The 17,757-nt window shown below is 38.2% G+C and overlaps 1 protein-coding gene across 15 annotated transcripts in view; it reads left to right on the top strand.

Moving 5' to 3' along the window:
- RyR (Ryanodine receptor) overlaps positions 1-17,757 on the top strand; it is a 298,251-nt gene that overhangs the window by 175,383 nt on the left and 105,111 nt on the right. For all 15 annotated transcript variants that reach the window (XM_089649715.1, XM_089649711.1, XM_089649709.1 and 12 more), the window contains 20 exons: positions 1,021-1,183; positions 1,276-1,430; positions 1,586-1,729; positions 2,532-2,706; positions 3,451-3,648; positions 3,985-4,090; positions 4,315-4,426; positions 4,779-4,919; positions 5,205-5,342; positions 5,830-5,982; positions 6,997-7,112; positions 7,955-8,129; positions 9,667-9,770; positions 10,471-10,595; positions 11,549-11,638; positions 13,322-13,446; positions 14,464-14,646; positions 15,320-15,367; positions 15,486-15,615; positions 17,305-17,519. In XM_089649715.1, the coding sequence (XP_089505841.1) occupies positions 1,021-1,183; positions 1,276-1,430; positions 1,586-1,729; positions 2,532-2,706; positions 3,451-3,648; positions 3,985-4,090; positions 4,315-4,426; positions 4,779-4,919; positions 5,205-5,342; positions 5,830-5,982; positions 6,997-7,112; positions 7,955-8,129; positions 9,667-9,770; positions 10,471-10,595; positions 11,549-11,638; positions 13,322-13,446; positions 14,464-14,646; positions 15,320-15,367; positions 15,486-15,615; positions 17,305-17,519 (2,796 nt within the window). The remainder of the gene's footprint in view (positions 1-1,020; positions 1,184-1,275; positions 1,431-1,585; positions 1,730-2,531; positions 2,707-3,450; positions 3,649-3,984; positions 4,091-4,314; positions 4,427-4,778; positions 4,920-5,204; positions 5,343-5,829; positions 5,983-6,996; positions 7,113-7,954; positions 8,130-9,666; positions 9,771-10,470; positions 10,596-11,548; positions 11,639-13,321; positions 13,447-14,463; positions 14,647-15,319; positions 15,368-15,485; positions 15,616-17,304; positions 17,520-17,757) is intronic.

Genomic DNA, 17,757 nt, shown 5'->3' with positions numbered 1-17,757 from the left:
CATCAGAATTTATGGGAAATGTCTGAAGTTGGAGGTATTATCTCTAAATAGTATAAAACAACTTAGCTATCCTCGTCTGTCTGTTTGTGAGTTTTTCTAAACAATGCAACTGATTTTGATAGGGTTTTCACTATCGTTTAGAGAATTTCTTCCGGAAGGTTAATATATATAATACATGCATATTTTATCTATATTCATAGTAAGTAGAGAAGAGTCGATCTCTACTTTCTCTAGAGTCTACAGTATTTGATATTAGTTAACCTCTTGACGCCTTAGAAAAATGATGCTTTTTCCACAAACGGTTAAAATAATTGAAGGTGTGGCCGCCCTAAGGTTTACAGCAAACATGCCCAATGTACATATTGTACATTTCCAATTACTGTCAGCAATTACAAAGCACATCTGCCAGCATTTTGAGATCTACAGGGTTTTCCAATAAGAGGTGTTATTTTGATATTCAATCGTAAAATATCAATAGTTTCGTTGCTTGTGTGGCACGTAACGACGTTTTGTTGAAAGTAAACGTTGTTCAGATCAATACCATCCAATCCGGCCATAAAAAATCATTAATCATCTCTCGATAGCGCAATCCATTCACCGTAACTGTTGCTCCAGCCTCATTTTCGAAAAAGTAAGGTCCAATGACTCCGCCGGACCATAAACTGCACCAAACAGTCACACGTTGAGGATAGAGAGGCTTTTCAACAATAACTCTTGGGTTTTCTGAGCCCCAGATGCGACAATTTTGCTTGTTGACGAAGCCACCGGGCTGGAAATGGGCCTCATCACTCAAGATGATTTCAAGTGAATTTTAATAATTTTAATGCATTGTTGAAGCGTGTATCGTTCCATTTTTATTAATGGCGTAGTTTCTACTTGTCAAATGTCAAAAATTGACAGCTTTAAAAGTAACATCTACCGAAATAGCGGGCTATTCAAAATAACACCTCTTATTGGAAAACCCTGTACTTGTGTTATCTATGAAGAGTAGTTTATTAATTTTGTTAATTGTCTTTATAGATTTTTCTCGCGGAAACGCGGTGAGAGCGGTGATCGCGCCAAGAGCGGAAAATCCAAGACGCCGGAGATGCTGATAGACGGAGACGTGTCACCTGAGCGACCTCGCCCGCCCTCAAAGCAGGCCACCATGTCGCGGGTCAATCCTCAGATACGCATCTCCCAGGTAGCTTTATTTGTTTCCTCATTGCGGGAGACTCGTTTCTCACATTCTATAAATTGTATTAGTGTAATAAGTGTTGCTATTTTCTCTTTTAGTCCAATCTGGCAACCCAGCCACCTCCCGTACCCGATGGTGCCCGCAAACAGATGACTACCAACGCTCTCTCCGGCACCGGAGTGGAGATGATTGGAAATGAGATTTACGATGCTGAGTGCTTGAAGCTTATGAACGAGTATTTCTACGGCGTCAGGTGAGACTAAGATTAAATAAGATAATAAAAAAAGGCACAAATTGATATTTTTATTTATATTCTCTGTACACTTATTGTATTACAAAGTTTTCTTCATCGATATGCTTTTACATGCCTTAAATGATTGTGTTTATTTATTATTATTTATTTATCAGGATCTTCCCTGGACAGGACCCAACCCATGTTTATGTTGGATGGGTAACCACGCAATATCACTACTACTCCAAGGAGTTTAACCAGAGCAAGGTGCGCAAGACCTCCGTGGTCATCGTGGATGATTACGATCGGCCTTTAGACCAGTAAGCACTCCAAAACATTTTATATACTTCCGTCTCTTCCCAAACGTCTTTCCTTTCCTGACTGTTATTATTCCCTTATTTTTTATATTTTACTCATTTACGGAAAGAATTTTGGCTTTCAACCATTTGTACAGGAAAAAAAACTACACCTTTCTTCATAAGAAAGGATTCTAAATGGGTACTTTCCATAGCTATTTGATATAACAACATAAAATAATTAAAGCATTTTACTCTCTTGCCAGTATTTTTTGATAAATAATAGCAGAAAAGTAGAAGGAATACCGTAATTTGGTTTAAATATTACCAACATGATTTCAAAGCCAACATTTTAGCTATGAACCTACGATATTGTTTACTTTTCTTAATAATAAATGTATATTTAACATGTGACAATTTTTCTATCGATCATTTTATTGATGTGGGTGATTAGATTCAATAGATGTAGCAGACGTGTAACGTAGCGTCCCCCAACTAACAATATCCACTGTCAAACAACTACTATAACACAACAATAAATAATAGTCCCAGAGAGAGGTCGCAGGTGATGTCATCGTTCTATTATCTTCTGTCCTTTTCGTTTTCACACAAGACATCTACACATACTTACGACATCTCTCTGGGACCACTGTAGTCAATTTAGAAACTATCTAACCTGTATTTGTATTCAACTATCCCATCTTCTTCTCCTCCCTATAACCATCACCCACACAACATACCCCAATTGCTCTGGGTGGTTGCAAGCAGCTGTGAAGTAAAGTTAGAAGCCTATACCACTGTTTAATTACCCCTATATATGTTACAGTGTGGACCGACAATCTTGCTACATGGTACGCGCTGACGAGCTCTACAACGAGGTTATGGCCGACGCTACGGGCAAGGGCGCCTCTCAAGGCATGTTCGTTGGCTGCTTTATCGATGTCGCCACCGGATACATCACGTGGCAGTGCGAAGGAAAGCAGACCAGTCACAAATTCAAGGTCAGATTATTTGCACCAAGTAATTCTTGAGTAGGGATTGATTTTAAATTTTGATCCAACAAGTTTAGGTGGAATGTGGTAGACTTTTAAACAATGATATATAGGAATATAGGCACATAATTTACCTTAAACAGGAAGGGTCCTATAAAAAAGGTATTCACACTTTGGTAAACTGAAAGTTGAATTGTTTATTTTGGCCAAATTTGTAATCGTCTCAAAAGGCAGTCAAAAATATTTAATTTTTCCTATTTAGTTTGAGGTTATCAGCATTTTTTTTTACATTAACTCAACATAGTAGTGTATCATCTTTGGGTATTCTGTGTGGAGGTAAATATATTTTAGTCCGTTATGTATAAATTGATTGACTAAAATAATGGATGCAATATCGTTCATGAAAAGTATAAACAGGTGTGGTCCCAGAACAGACCCTTGAGGGACTCCAGCAAAAAATAAAAATTTAACCTATTATAGGTCAACAATGTTATAAAAGTTTACGATTTTGGAATTGGACAAAAAAAATATTGTTATCTTGAAGGTAAAATAATATGACAGAAAAGCATCATTGGCGTAAAAATTTGCTGAAAATGGGCAATATGTTACGATGATGATGGTATTATCAAGTAAACCAAATGATTTAGTCCAGTCATGTCAGAGTAAGTACTTACAACGGAAAAGTTGCATGAAGTGATTGGATGACTGTGAACATAATTAATTAGTTATTAAGCAAATTTTCTGATCTTCCAGATGGAGCCAGAGACGAAGCTCTTTCCAGCTATCTTCGTGGAAGCCACGTCAAAGGAAATTCTGCAGATCGAACTGGGCAGGACGTCCATGGGCCTACCGCTGAGCGCAGCCATTCTGCCTACTGGAGACAAGCACGCCACACCGCAGTTCCCGCCCAGACTGAAGGTGCAGTGTCTGAAGCCGCACCAGTGGGCCAGGGTAAGCGGAATATACAATTACCATTACTTAAAATCTCCGAAAATCTCTTAAAATCTCCCGATTCATTTAAAGTCACTTACAATTTACAGTTATCTACTTAAAGTCACTTGTCATCACTTACATTCACTTACAGTCATTTACGTCACTTACAACCACTTACAATCTCTTGCGGACACTAACAGTCACTCACAGTCGCTTAAAATTACTTTGTCACTTACAGCCAGTCTCTACACACTTACAGTATAGAATTATCAACACATAGATAGTACTAGACAATTTTACCAGCAAACAATGAGACAAAGTGTTATTTTTTTTATAATTATTTGTTGGTTTCAGGTGCCGAATCAATCTCTTCTAGTCCATGCATTGAAACTCTCTGACATCCGCGGTTGGTCCATGCTCTGTGAAGACGCCATCTCAATGTTGGCCCTCCACATCCCTGGTAACAAATAACTTTTTAATGTTCTGGAGTTCCTCAAGGGTCAATCCTGGGAACCCTCCTGTTTTTTCTACTCTTTACTTACAAATTTGTTAATATTATTACTTTTTTATTTGTACATATTAGTTTCAAAAACAAGTCTATTTTTCAAGAGCCTTAATTTTCAGTATTTACATTTAAACTGTATGGAATAGACTTTGTTAATATTTGTTGTCCTTTCCTCGCAGAGGAAGATCGCTGCATTGACATACTGGAGCTAATAGAGATGGACAAACTGCTCAGTTTCCATGCTCATACGTTGACGTTGTATGCCGCTCTTTGTTACCAAAGTAACTACCGGTAAGTCCAACTAAGATAAAGATATATTCCATTGGTAAGGGGTCAACCAAATATAGCATCACTTTGGTTTTTAGCACTTTTCACTTTTGAGTTGTTTATTAAATAAAAGACCCTCAGAAAATCACTGCTAACAACACTCGACAAAAGATGGGGAATTTTTCTCTTGCTTTGTAAAGATGTCAAAGACAAAACTTTATAATTTGTCTTTAAAACGTTGATATTCTGTCAAATTTCCAAAAGAACTCATTGTTTAATGATTAGAACATTCAAAAACTCATCACATATATACTATCATCTTATTCTTCAAAAAAACTTAAATTGTCATGTTTACCACTTATCATTGATTTCCCAGAGCTGCTCACGCTTTATGTCTCCACGTCGACCAGAAGCAACTTTTGTACGCCATCAAGTCGGAGTACATGTCTGGTCCTTTGAGGCAAGGCTTCTACGACCTGTTGATTGCATTGCATCTGGAATCTCATGCCACAACTATGTAAGTCAACAACAACTTTTTTTGGATCGAATTCGGGATCAATAGTAACTCTTAGTTTAATGCAATAAAGACCCATTGCAGTGTCAAGACTTAAAACTTTGTTTTCATAACTTTCCTTTGGATGATGATCTCATATTTAACATTTGTTATTAATATACCGCTAGGGAGGTGGAGAATACTGTAATGTACAAGCTTGAATTTTCAGTCATCCTGTGAGAGATGGTGTATAAAGTATATTTAACACATTCATTATATTATATACAATGACTTAATTTTTATTTACAGGGAAGTATGCAAGAATGAGTTCATCATTCCACTTGGCCCCGAGTTAAAGGAACTGTATGACGATCCTCACATGCGGCACAGTCTGAGATCTCTTCATACGGAGAGTGTTAGGCCCCAGATGCAGATGACGGACATTGCGTGAGTAAAGCTGTTTTCTACCAATTCTCACGGTGTTCTTTAATAATATTATACTTTCGAAGGCGTTTCGCATTGTTCCTGTAGGAACTCAGGCCATAGATCCATTGTATCACCTCATTCTTTCAACAGTAGCCCAGTACCTTTATAAAGTTCTGCAGGTTTGTTGTTGATATTTGGCAAAGTCACAGTGTTGTTTGTACATATAAATAAAATTTTCTTGATCTAAAAATCTTTTCTTGCTAATTTTGGCTTACCTCAAGGTACTCATCTTAGCCCCTTTTTATTTCTTGTTTTCATTAACGACATAATCAACTGCTTTGACAATGTCGATGTGTTGCTCTTTGCTGACATTGTTGGCATTGAGATACATAAAAAATCTGACACTGTCAAAAATGTTACAGTGAAATTAACATCAGTAAGTTGAAACATTAGTGCATGCAAAATAATAAAACAAAAATTTGTTGCTATAATTCGTATATTTCCACAGTGAAAACATCACGAGCATCACCAACTTGTACTCCCCCCACTTCCCACTGGATGTGGTCCGAGACTATGTGATGTCAGCTTTAGCAGAGGCTGTTGAGATCAATCAGGTCCATAACAGGGATCCTGTAGGAGGCAGCAATGAGAATCTTTTTGTGTGAGTATTAAGTTAATAATACACAGTTTGCTGGCCCTGTACAAATCGGGAGTGTCAGTGTTGAGCCAAACGTCGCCTGGCATTAGTAAATACCTCAAGGGCGTTGCGTTAGATACTATATCAGATACTTTAATAGTACACAACTACAAATTACAAGTATACCCCACTTTTGAATTTAGCAGCCACATCTGGACTGGAGCCCCGAACTACTTGGAAAAACACTTGACTCTGTGCAGAAATGGGTGGTCCGTTTTATAGATTCCCTATCTTAACAAAAGGATTTGCAATCTTTAGAGCATGGGCATGCAGTTGAGAATGCTGTTCTACAGGTATTTCAATCGAAGACGCTCAGAATAACTAGCCTCATTGATCCCTTCGGCACCGTGGATTGTCGGGTAATATACCAAACGCGCGTCCAACATTTGTACACGGTTGAGATTTGTGGCTTGTTCTTGAGTTCAGCAGGTCAGCTGTGGAACAATTTACTGACCTCTGTGTTTCCTCTCTCCTATAGCATGAGTTTCTTCAAGACCGGTGTTCACTCCTCTCTCTGAGGACATAGACCATAATAACTTCATCTGCTTTTTCCAACTTTTGTTTTATTTTGCCTTAATTGTCATCGGCGCTACTACCCTTGAGAGTCTTGACCATCTTCAGGAAACGTCTGACATCCTTTTGGACTCCCGTTATCTCCCTCCAATTCCTCATGTCTAAGATGCGGCGCGTTGTCCTCCACACCATCCAGCTACATTTAACTCTACTTTTCCTGACACTCCTTCGTCCTGCAGACTTAAAGTTATAAAGAAGGCCTCTATGGTAGTCGACCATCTTTCATCCTTGCTCTACAGTCCCAGCTCTACAAATCTTGCTTTTGTCAGAAACATTTTTCTTGTATTGTTCCATGCAATGTTTACTTTCACAACGACGTAGACTCAAAAACACTTGTTTTTTTAACTTTATCCATATTTCTCAATGCGTCGAATGAAATGTATTCTTAAAAGCTCTTGTTTTCAGGCCATTGTTGAAGCTCACAGATCGTCTGCTGCTGGTGGGAATGATGTGCGACTCTGATGTAGAAAAACTTCTCATCATGACCAACCCTGAGACTTGGGATCCATCATTTGATAGAGGTATGTAACATAATCTTCTTCACATTGCCTTTAGTTCTACTTCTTTCGTAATGTGGGGGGGTCAGAGGGGGACATGTAGGTCTGCGAGCCATTCTAGGGCATCAGGCGTCGCCATGTGAACCTCATCAATCTCGCCGGGGAATGAATGGAGCGGGCATTCGTTGACCACATGTTCGGTAGTTTGCACTGCACCACATTCGCTCATCGCCGACTCTTTAAGGCCCCATCTGTGCATCATGTGAGCATACCAGGATGCTTCTCAGTGGGGTCCTGTATGAGATAGGCATTTCCCACTTTGGCCGGTTGCCACTCAAATTTCCACCTATATTCTGGGGTGAGAGGTAATCGGAGAAGCCTCTCTCCTTCTGCCCAGAAGGGCTTTCGGGACTTCAAGCGGCATGCCGGGTGGGAGATGACATCTTCGTGCAAAGGTATTGCGCTTTTTTGCAGCGCCTTAGTTCTACTGTTGTACATATTTTGAAACACCTTGACACAACACCTGATAAACTTATTTGTTTCTGTGCAAAGAAGGGTACTCCGTCTGATTGACAATCCATTGTTAACAGACTGATTGCCATCTATAATCCATAAACGCAATGTAGGAATGCTGAATCTGTACTCGATGGATACGAGTGGAACACCAGCCCACAGTAGTTAATGTTAATTCTCTTCAAGAACCGCATTAATTTATCCTTTTCTACAGTCCCTACCTTATCTCTCTTAACGCTGCCCAATCGTGTGACAATATAGTTCCACTGTCTTCAAACTGGGTGCTCTTGAGAGGAGTACATAACATCAGAAAATATATATTTAATTTGTTTTGGGGTATTTCGTGGTTCCAGAGGGCAAAGACGAACACCGCAAGGGCCTGCTACACATGAAGATGGCCGAGGGAGCCAAACTGCAGATGTGTTATCTGCTTCATCACCTCAACGATATTCAACTACGTCACCGCGTGGAGTCCATCGTAGCATTCAGTTTCGCCTTTGTGGGTGATCTTCAGACTGATCAACTGAGGTATACTTATATAAATAATATTAATATTGTTCGATTCTGCAGAATCTGCAGAGTGTAGTGCTTTGTCTGCCATATATAAAAGAGTGAATGTAGTGTATGTGAGTTTGGAAGAGTGAGACAGGGATGCACTAATTAGAGCGCAAATGTGTATGCACCAGTTTTAATAACCGGCCATTGCTATTCTGGGATTACAAGTGACAGTTTGTGTGCTTTTCGTTCATTAAGTTAATACATTGTGTAAAGTGATCAGTGATCAATGTATATTATATATCAATTACTACTCCCTGATATGTCAAGGATATAATAGAGTATATTGAAACACAATGACATAGAAACGTAATACGAAACAGCAAATTGAAAAATATCTGTGTGCATAAAGCACTATATATTTGTATTACGGTGGCTTGAGGGAAACTATTTATTATATTGTAGAAGCGCACTGCGTAACTGGACTGAGTATGTACCACACAAGAGTCCCAACTGCTCGCAACCTTGTGAGTCTAAGGCATCCCCAATTGGGGTATGTTGTGAGGTTGAAGGTAGTGAGTAGGGGAAGGAGCTGGGAAAGACGGAGGTTGGGAAATACCAGGCTATCCAGATCTGGCTACAGCCTGGACAAGATTGTTCTCTGATTTTTGGAATTTATTGACTTCATCCATTTTAATTCCATTGAGAGATTTTCTTTCTACTTATATGTATTTGTATTTTCAGTCATGGGGAGAATCCAAAATTATGCTAATGTATCATCAACAAATACCATCATTTTGCTATGTTTATTTATTTTAATAATATAATTTGTAGAGGACCTAGAACCGTTCCTTGAAGAGCACCCGTAATGTTTTCCGTTTTCTCCGTGATTTCTTTCAAATGCTCTTTTGAAGTTCGAAAACACCATTAAAGTATTTTTGTTGTTTGTTTTTGGGTTGTTATGCCGTGATGCGCTAACTCCTTCTTTAGCCGACGTTTCGGACAGCGTTGCAGTGTCCATCATCAGGGCAGATCCGGTAGATCCGAAGATGTGTGATCTACCGGATCACATCTTCGGATCTACCGGATCTGCCCTGATAATGGACACTGCAACGCTGTCCGAAACGTCGGCTAAAGAAGGAGTTAGCGCAACACGGCATAACACCCCAAAAACAAACAACAAAAATGCTTTTGGCCGTGAGAATCTAAAAACTTACCATTAAAGTAGTATTTTTAAATCCGCAAGTAAATTAATGAATCGCCAGCAGTTATTACTCATAAATACAAATTCTTCTACATTTATTTTTCAAAGGGATTTTGTTTTCAATATATCAAATTTGTTACCTTTTTAACTATTCTTGTCAATTTTTGTACTCCGTTTGACCGTCTGCTATTTCCTCCAGTTTATTATAATGGTTTTCAACTCCAAACCGCCCAGCCATTCATGTTTGATTCAGTTAACGCTCCTTCATTCTTCGGGATTATTCTAAAGAATCCTCTTTGGTGGTCACTTACGTTTTATCTTTTGCTCTGAATTTGGGTAAGACTAATTTGTATTTATCTTTTTCAGACGTTACATAGAAATCAAGCAGTCCGATCTGCCGAGTGCTGTGGCTGCTAAAAAGACTAGGGAATTCCGATGCCCTCCCAGAGAACAAATGAACGCCATCCTTAGTAAGTTATTTAACAAAATGCATAGAACAATCTAACTCATATTGAAGTTCTAAAACCAGCGTAAGTAGTATGGCGAAACCATCACTCAGGGAGTGGAAATATGTCCTGCAATAGCCATCCCAAGTCAAGTTTTGAGTTACCGTGCTCAAGCTGAATGACACTGGTGAACAGAGGTACAAGTTTGTATCTCAGAGTATTTAGACCTTGCCCCAGCATTCTTAAGTTCTGCTGGGGTGGATCTTCTATTTCCTTAATAACAGAAAAATTAAATGCCTTTGGGGAATGTAGGGGAAGTGAAGAGGAGAGCTGGACTCTTCCTTCGTGGGTCCTTTAGCGAATTTAAACAAAGAAGAACTTCCAATGGAAAAACCATCACCTCTAAGCCGGGTTGGATCGGCCCCAAGCAGGTGCAATTGAAGCAGTCTGCTGCTTACGCCGATATGCCAAGGAGCCAAGGCTCTGATAATACCTAATGCTATGTATACATTTATATACACGGCGCAAAACGCCGCTTGTGGTTGCTTCTTTCCTTTCCCACAATTTATGATTCGACTCGTGCTTTAGTTCACAAATGTATACGCAGCATTACACCTAAAACAGCGCTCTTGAGGTTTTTACTAGTACCAGTTTATTAAATAATTAGTATTACCCGTCTTACGGGTGTCGAAATGCGTTAATTTCTGTTTTCTATTTTGCTTAGGCTTCAAACATCTTGAAGACGACGATATACCCTGTGGAGAGGAACTGATAGTCCGTATGAACGAGTTCCACAATGACCTGATGGGGCACGTATCTCTGGCTGCCTTGCAAGAACCAGATCCTGACGTGAGTATTAATTCTCCCAACCAACAAATAAATTTATTATGCAGTAAAAGGGCGAAATAAAGGGCGTATAATCAATTGTAAGCCACAAAATGCACTGAGCCTCTCCCAGTTTGCGAATATATAATTAACATAGTGTGGTGATTCGCCGTGCCGATCATCCAGATATCTTCTTAATGAAAGAATGTAGGTACTCCGTTACAATGCATTTTTATATAGGTAGTACAAGTATTGGTACAAGTGAACAATATAAGAGGTAGATATTGAAAAGAGGACGAGTTACAACAGACATGCCTTTTTATACGTCGCGGTCATGCTGTCTCACTCAGATATGCCTGTCTCTTTCATACCGACAGAAATACGTTCACCACACATAGAATAAAGAGTAAAAGAATAAGTGACGTGTGGATTTGTTGCGTGATCCAAATATTTGCCTAATCAAGGCTTAAATTTCCAATATAAAACTATTTTTATGAAATTCAAGTGGGCTCTGAGCTATTGGGCTAAATGGAACATTGTTTCTATTCAAATTTGTATGGAAGGCATTACTAGTTTTCTTCGTTCTATGAAAATCGCTAATGAGAAGGAAAAGAACGTTCGTCGATGACGTAAGTACTTACGATCTTTCTCTGGGAAAGGACTACTATAGATGAGGATTTGAGCAAAATGGTAAGAATTGAGGACTGGTGGCTCGCCAAGCTCTAAAAGTAGTCTGCTGATTTCAATGAATATGTCAAGGTTTGATATAAGAAGTCAGGAATGCCCGAGGAATTCTTGACGCAATATCTCCGCACCGAAGTGAGATACGGAGTCGATGTAATGTAGTTTTTTAACAGTAACATTGTGGTATACAGTAGTGAATGGTGAAAGAAGTCGGACACGCCCGACAAAGACATTAGCAATAGCGTAGCATTACGGTGTTCACTGGTTTTTCATAATTTTTACCTTACTTTCAGGCTTTGGCAGAAATTGTAGAAAAACCTGGCACGATAACTAAATTGTGCAACTTTATCAACGCTGTCAAGGAGCTGGAAGATGAACCAAAGGTATGTGGATATTTTGAATTTATTGTATACTAGCGCAGACCCGTGAAAATCATGGGTTAGTCCAATTTTGAAAATGACACTAACAATCAATTGTATGATATACTAGCGCAGACTTAAAACCATGGGATAGTCCAATTTTGAAATAGATACTAAATATTCATTTAATGACATACTAGCGCAGACCCGTGAAAACCATGGGATAGTCCAATTTTGAAAATTACACTAACAATAATTAATTGTATGATGTACTAGTGCAGACCCGTGAAAATCTTGGGATAGTCCAATTTTGAAATTGACACCAACAATTAATTGTATGATATACTAGCGCAGACTTAAAACCATGGGATAGTCCAATTTTGAAAATGACACTAAATATTAATTTTATGATATACTAGCGCAGACACGTGAAAACCATGGGTTAGTCCAATTTTGAAAATTACACTAACAATTAATTTTATCATATACTAGCGCAAACCCGAGAAAACCATAGGATTGTCCAATTTTGGAATTGACACTAACATTTATTCGTATGATATACTAGCGCAGACACGTGAAAACCATGGGTTAGTCCAATTTTGAAATTGACACTAACAATTAATTGTATGATATACTAGTGCAGACCCGTGAAAATCATAGGATATTCCAATTTTGAAAATGACAAACAATTAATTGTATGATATACTAGCACAGACCCGTGAAAATCATGGGATAGTCCAATTTTGAAATTGACACTAACAATTAATTGTATGATATACTAGTGCAGACCCGTGAAAATCATAGGATAGTCCAATTTTGAAAATGACAAACAATTAATTGTATGATATACTAGCACAGACCCGTGAAAATCATGGGATAGTCCAATTTTGAAAATGAAACTAACAATTCATTGTATGATATACTAGCGCAGACCGTGAAAACCATGGGTTAGTCCAATTTTGAACATGAAACTAACAATTCATTGTATGATATACTAGCGCAGACCGTGAAAACCATGGGTTAGTCCAATTTTGAAAATGACACTAACAATTAATTTTATGATATACTAGTGCAGACCCGTGAAAATCATAGGATAGTCCAATTTTGAAAATTATAAGATAGTCTGAATTCTCAACTAATCAGGTCCAATTTTGGAAACACCAATTAAAATCATTTTCTGTTAAAATATTATATTACTAGCAAAAATCACACGACAGACTGAATTCTAGACGAATCAGGTCCAATTTTGAAAATGCCACAATCAAACTAATTTTCTGTTAAATTACCATACTACCGGTAGTTACACTTTATTTTCCTTTTTGAATTCCTCACACATCTGTTCTAATTTTAAAAAACGACACATAAATTCAAAGCTAGTTTGAGTTCATTGAAACAGATTTCATGCATGACTAACCCAAAGATAACCGAAATTAGTATTTTCAAATGGGTAGGTAGGTATCTACTTTATCGCTTGTCTGAATTCTCCACACAATCAGTTCTAATTGTTTTGATAATGACACTTAAATTCAAAGCAAATTTGAGTTCATTGAACCTCAACTAACGCACAGCACAGACAACCGATAATAGTATGTTTGATGATGTTCAATGATTTTAAATGCCTTATTTGATAAATCTAACGAATGGACGACACTAGTGAACACAAAAAAAATATATATACATATTTTGCAATGTTCTTTTCATCCACAGGAAGAAGAGGTTCCCGCCAAAAAGACGCCAGAGGAAATATTCAGGAAGGTGTTGATCTCCACCATAGTCAAGTGGGCTGAAGAGTCGCAGATAGAAACGCCTAAACTGGTCAGAGAAATGTTCAGGTTTGCTTCAAAATTTCTTTAATACTCTGCATTTCGAATTTTTACCGACATTTCCTTTATTTATTTTGACTGCACGCAGGAAATAATTTCTTTGTTATCTTTGGAGATGAGGTGCGGAGGGACATTTTGAGTTTTACATTTCTCTCCAAGACCCATGATGTAGAAGGGAGAAAAACGGTTCCTTGATAACTCAACTCAACGAATATTCAACACACCTTTAAAAAGTGAACATTAGAACCTACTAGTGAAACATCAGTGTACGCTACATCTACCTACTTCCAATTTGTTGATTTGTTCTCAAACACATTTGCTCTATATAAGGCGGCTACGTCGAGGTACCTCGGTCAATCAGTCAGTCTTAAACAGCCAGTGAGTGTGTCGTCTGCATTCATATCCTTATTAAATCCCCAAAAATATGTGACAATATACATGGTTTTCCAATAAGAGGTGTTATTTTGAATAGCCCGCTATTTCGGTAGATGTTACTTTTGAAGCTGTCATTTTTTGACATTTGACAAGTAGAAACTACGCCATTAATACAAATGGAACGATACACGCTTCAACAACGCATTGAAATTATTAAAATTCACTTGAGTGAATCAAATGCAAAACATCTTGAGTGATGAGGCCCATTTCCACCTCGGTGGTTTCGTCAACAAGCAAAATTGTCGCATCTGGGGCTCGGAAAACCCATGAGTTATTGTTGAAAAGCCTCTCTATCCTCAACGTGTGACTGTTTGGTACGGTTTATGGTCCGGCGGAGTCATTGGACCTTACTTTTTCGAAAATGAGGCTGTAGCAACAGTTACGGTGAATGGATTGCACTATCTAGAGATGATTAATGATTTTTTATGGCCGGAATTGGATGGTATTGATCTGGACAATGTTTACTTTCAACAAGACGGCGCTACGTACCACACAAGCAACGAAACCATTGATCTTTTACGATTGAATATCAAAATAACAACTCTTATTGGAAAACCCTGTATATGATTATTATTATCTTCTTTGTTCTAGTTTGTTGGTAAGGCAGTATGATGCAGTTGGAGAGCTGATTCGCGCTTTAGAGAAAACCTACGTCATAAATGCGAAGACAAAGAAGGACGTGGCGGAGATGTGGGTCGGCCTAAGCCAGATCAGAGCTCTATTGCCTGTGCAGATGAGTCAGGAGGAAGAGGAACTTATGAGGACTAGATTGTGGTAAGTTAAAATATTGAGGATTGAGTTGATGCAAGGCGAACAGTGAGATGTGGATTGAGCAATAAGCTGGTCAATGAGATGTTGATTGTAAAGATGTAAAGGAGTCATCAATATGTGGATTGGGTTAAGTCAGATCAGAGCCCTGCCTATGCAGATGAGTCAGGAGGAAGAGGAACTTATGAGGACTAGATTGTCGTAAGTTAAAATATTGAGGATTGAGTTGATGCAAGGCGAACAGTGAGATGTAGTTTGAGCAGTAAGCTAGTCAGTGAGATGTGAGTAGTACAGAAGTAAGACGGAAAATAATTCACAGTAATATGTCCATTGATGCATTAGGTACTGAACGAACTGATACCATCATACTTGACTGATCTATACATGATGGACAATCTTATTCTGCATATAAGCAGGAGAAAAAACCGCAAGCACGAATCATAGGAAAGGAACGAACCAACTGGAAGCTGCATTTCGCACCATTTGCGGTTCGGCTCGTGCATTTTTTGTATTGTTTATACGCAGCCTTAGGGACAACCAATGCTCTAGTCAGTCAAGACTAATGCATCAAACATAAACTATTCTTTGTATTGTGCGTAGAAGCTGCACTACAACACGAAATTGGTTTCTGTTGAGATGAGTGAATGTCAAATTTGAAATGCATTCGTCTTGCTTTTAGGAAACTGGTCAACAACCACACCTTCTTTCAACACCCAGATCTCATCAGGTAATTCATCCTCCATTATTTTAAATAAAATTTAAATCAATTATTGATATTTTCATTAACAAATTCGCTATTACTTGAAACATGAATCAGATGTTACCTGTTGTTTTTTTGCTACCAGAGTGCTGAGGGTTCACGAGAACGTGATGGCCGTGATGATGAACACGCTGGGCAGGAGAGCGCAAGCGCAGAGCGATGCTCAGGCGCAACCAACACCAGATCAAGATGGCCAGCCTGTCGCCAAGGAAAAGGTTGAATATATAATTTATTTATTATACACTTAACAGACAGTTAACAATGAAAATTAACAGAGACAATAATGTTTTGATCAAGTAAAAACAAGAGATTCAAGAAATTTTGTAAAGTTCTGTGGATTATCACTGAACATGTCCGGAATCTTGCCACTACAGTGGGTTTGGTATAGTCGATACATTCTCACAAGAGGATTTAGAGAAGGTTAAGGCGATGCCATACGTAGTAATGCAAAATCATGTGTTTTTAGTTTGAAAATTTGGTCGCCTAGAAATGATTTAATTAAATACTGCGAGTAGAATACATCTTGGCCTTTGAAATAATCAAGTATTTTTTAGATAAGTCTTTTTATAAGCCCAGAAAAAAATAATTTATAAGACGTATGAAAACTGCTTTAAAGTTCAAAATTTCCTACTTACGAACCCATTTTCGGTTATGGTTTTATTGTATAATGTGGCAAATTAAGTTATTTATAAAATGATCGTAAAACATTTAAATATTTATGCCTGAACATCCACAAAATAAAATAAAAGGCACTTTTTGGCCATGTTTTTTTCTTGCCTAAATCAAAATAGCTGGATGGTGTTAAGCGGGAATTTAAGCCTTATCGCCATCTACGTAAGGAGTGTTATTGATGGCGGCTCGATTCAAAATATTACACGACGTATGGCATTGCCTTAAGTTGGTTCGTTGAAAAGGAATATGGAAAGTTTCTGGGTTTCTTAATAGACGGTGATTGATATTGATTTTGATTATTTCCAAGATTTAGTATATTCGTGGCACATTCCAGAGTGGAAGATACTCTCAGTGTCATCCTCTGAGACAATTCAGAATTGAAATGTTGCTTGAAATGGCTTTAGCTGTGTTTGGTGACCAGATCTGAATAGCGAGATACTTCCCCACCTTCCTCTTTCCCATTTCCTTCCCCTCCCGCTATCTTCAGCCTTACAGCATACCGTTATTGTGGACTCCATGTTCTCACTCAGTGGCGGCTCGTGACTTTTGGGTGTACTAGAGTGTTAATATTACAACAAATGGCATTATTGATGTTGTTGCTGAAAACGATTTTTTTTTTTTCATTTATTTGATTTTTTGTATGAAGATTTTCAGGAAATCCGTGCGGCGCACGGCCAAACTGAAATTTTCTGAAAATTTTCATACAAAAAATCTATTTCGGAAAAAATATAAAAATCGTTTTCAACTTCAACAACATCATTAATGTAGAATTTTTCAAACTTAGCACTCTATCTCACTGAAAAGTCACGAGCCGCCACTGGTATCACTGACTCCAGATGGTTGGGAGCTATTGGGACTCTTGTGCAGTATTCACATTACAAAAAAGATTCTACATAATTTTTCATAAATTTTTCAAAAAGTCATTTTTTTCACGATGTTCAATTAATGTTTTCTAATTTGAGTGAATTTTTAATAATGCTGAAGAGGAACTAGACAACCTTACACGCTCGTATGTGCCTACAGTATTGTCTTTCATTCATCGCAATCTATTAATCATTTAGCCGTCCCAGTGAATGACACATGTTGTCAGATCAACTGACTTAAAAACCTGGAGAAATCTAATGGAGGCCTTTGTCCAAAACTGGAAGCCTGAAGGATAATGAAGGGAAATAAGATAGTCCTACATAAATATGTAAATAAGGATGTTGTAACATTACCTGTTTTATTTTAAGGACACGTCTCACGAGATGGTCGTCGCCTGCTGTCGCTTCCTTTGCTACTTCTGCAGAACCGGTCGCCAGAACCAGAGAGCCATGTTCGACCACTTTGACTTCCTCCTGGAGAACTCCAACATCCTGCTGTCTCGTCCCTCCTTGCGCGGGTCTACGCCTCTCGACGTGGCCTATTCCAGTCTCATGGAGAATACGGAGTTGGCTCTGGCGCTGAGGTAACACTCATATTCACACATATATATTTCATACACACGGTACATTTCACATACACATGGTATATTTTCAATTTTCGATGAAATTACAAGAAGCAAGCTGGAGTATGTCAATGAAAATATCATGTCCTCGTCGACTCTATCATGAATGAGCACATTCATCGCTATTAACGAATGAAAATATCAATGTCCTCATTGACTCTATCATGAATGAGCACATTCATCGCTATTAACGAATGAA

Source organism: Hesperophylax consimilis, chromosome 30 (assembly GCF_061612785.1).
Source record: "Hesperophylax consimilis isolate HC1 chromosome 30, BYU_Hcon_1.0, whole genome shotgun sequence".
NCBI classification, from domain to species: domain Eukaryota; kingdom Metazoa; phylum Arthropoda; class Insecta; order Trichoptera; family Limnephilidae; genus Hesperophylax; species Hesperophylax consimilis.
Note: the sequence above shows the minus strand (reverse complement) of the source record. Positions and strands in the feature narration are given on the sequence as shown.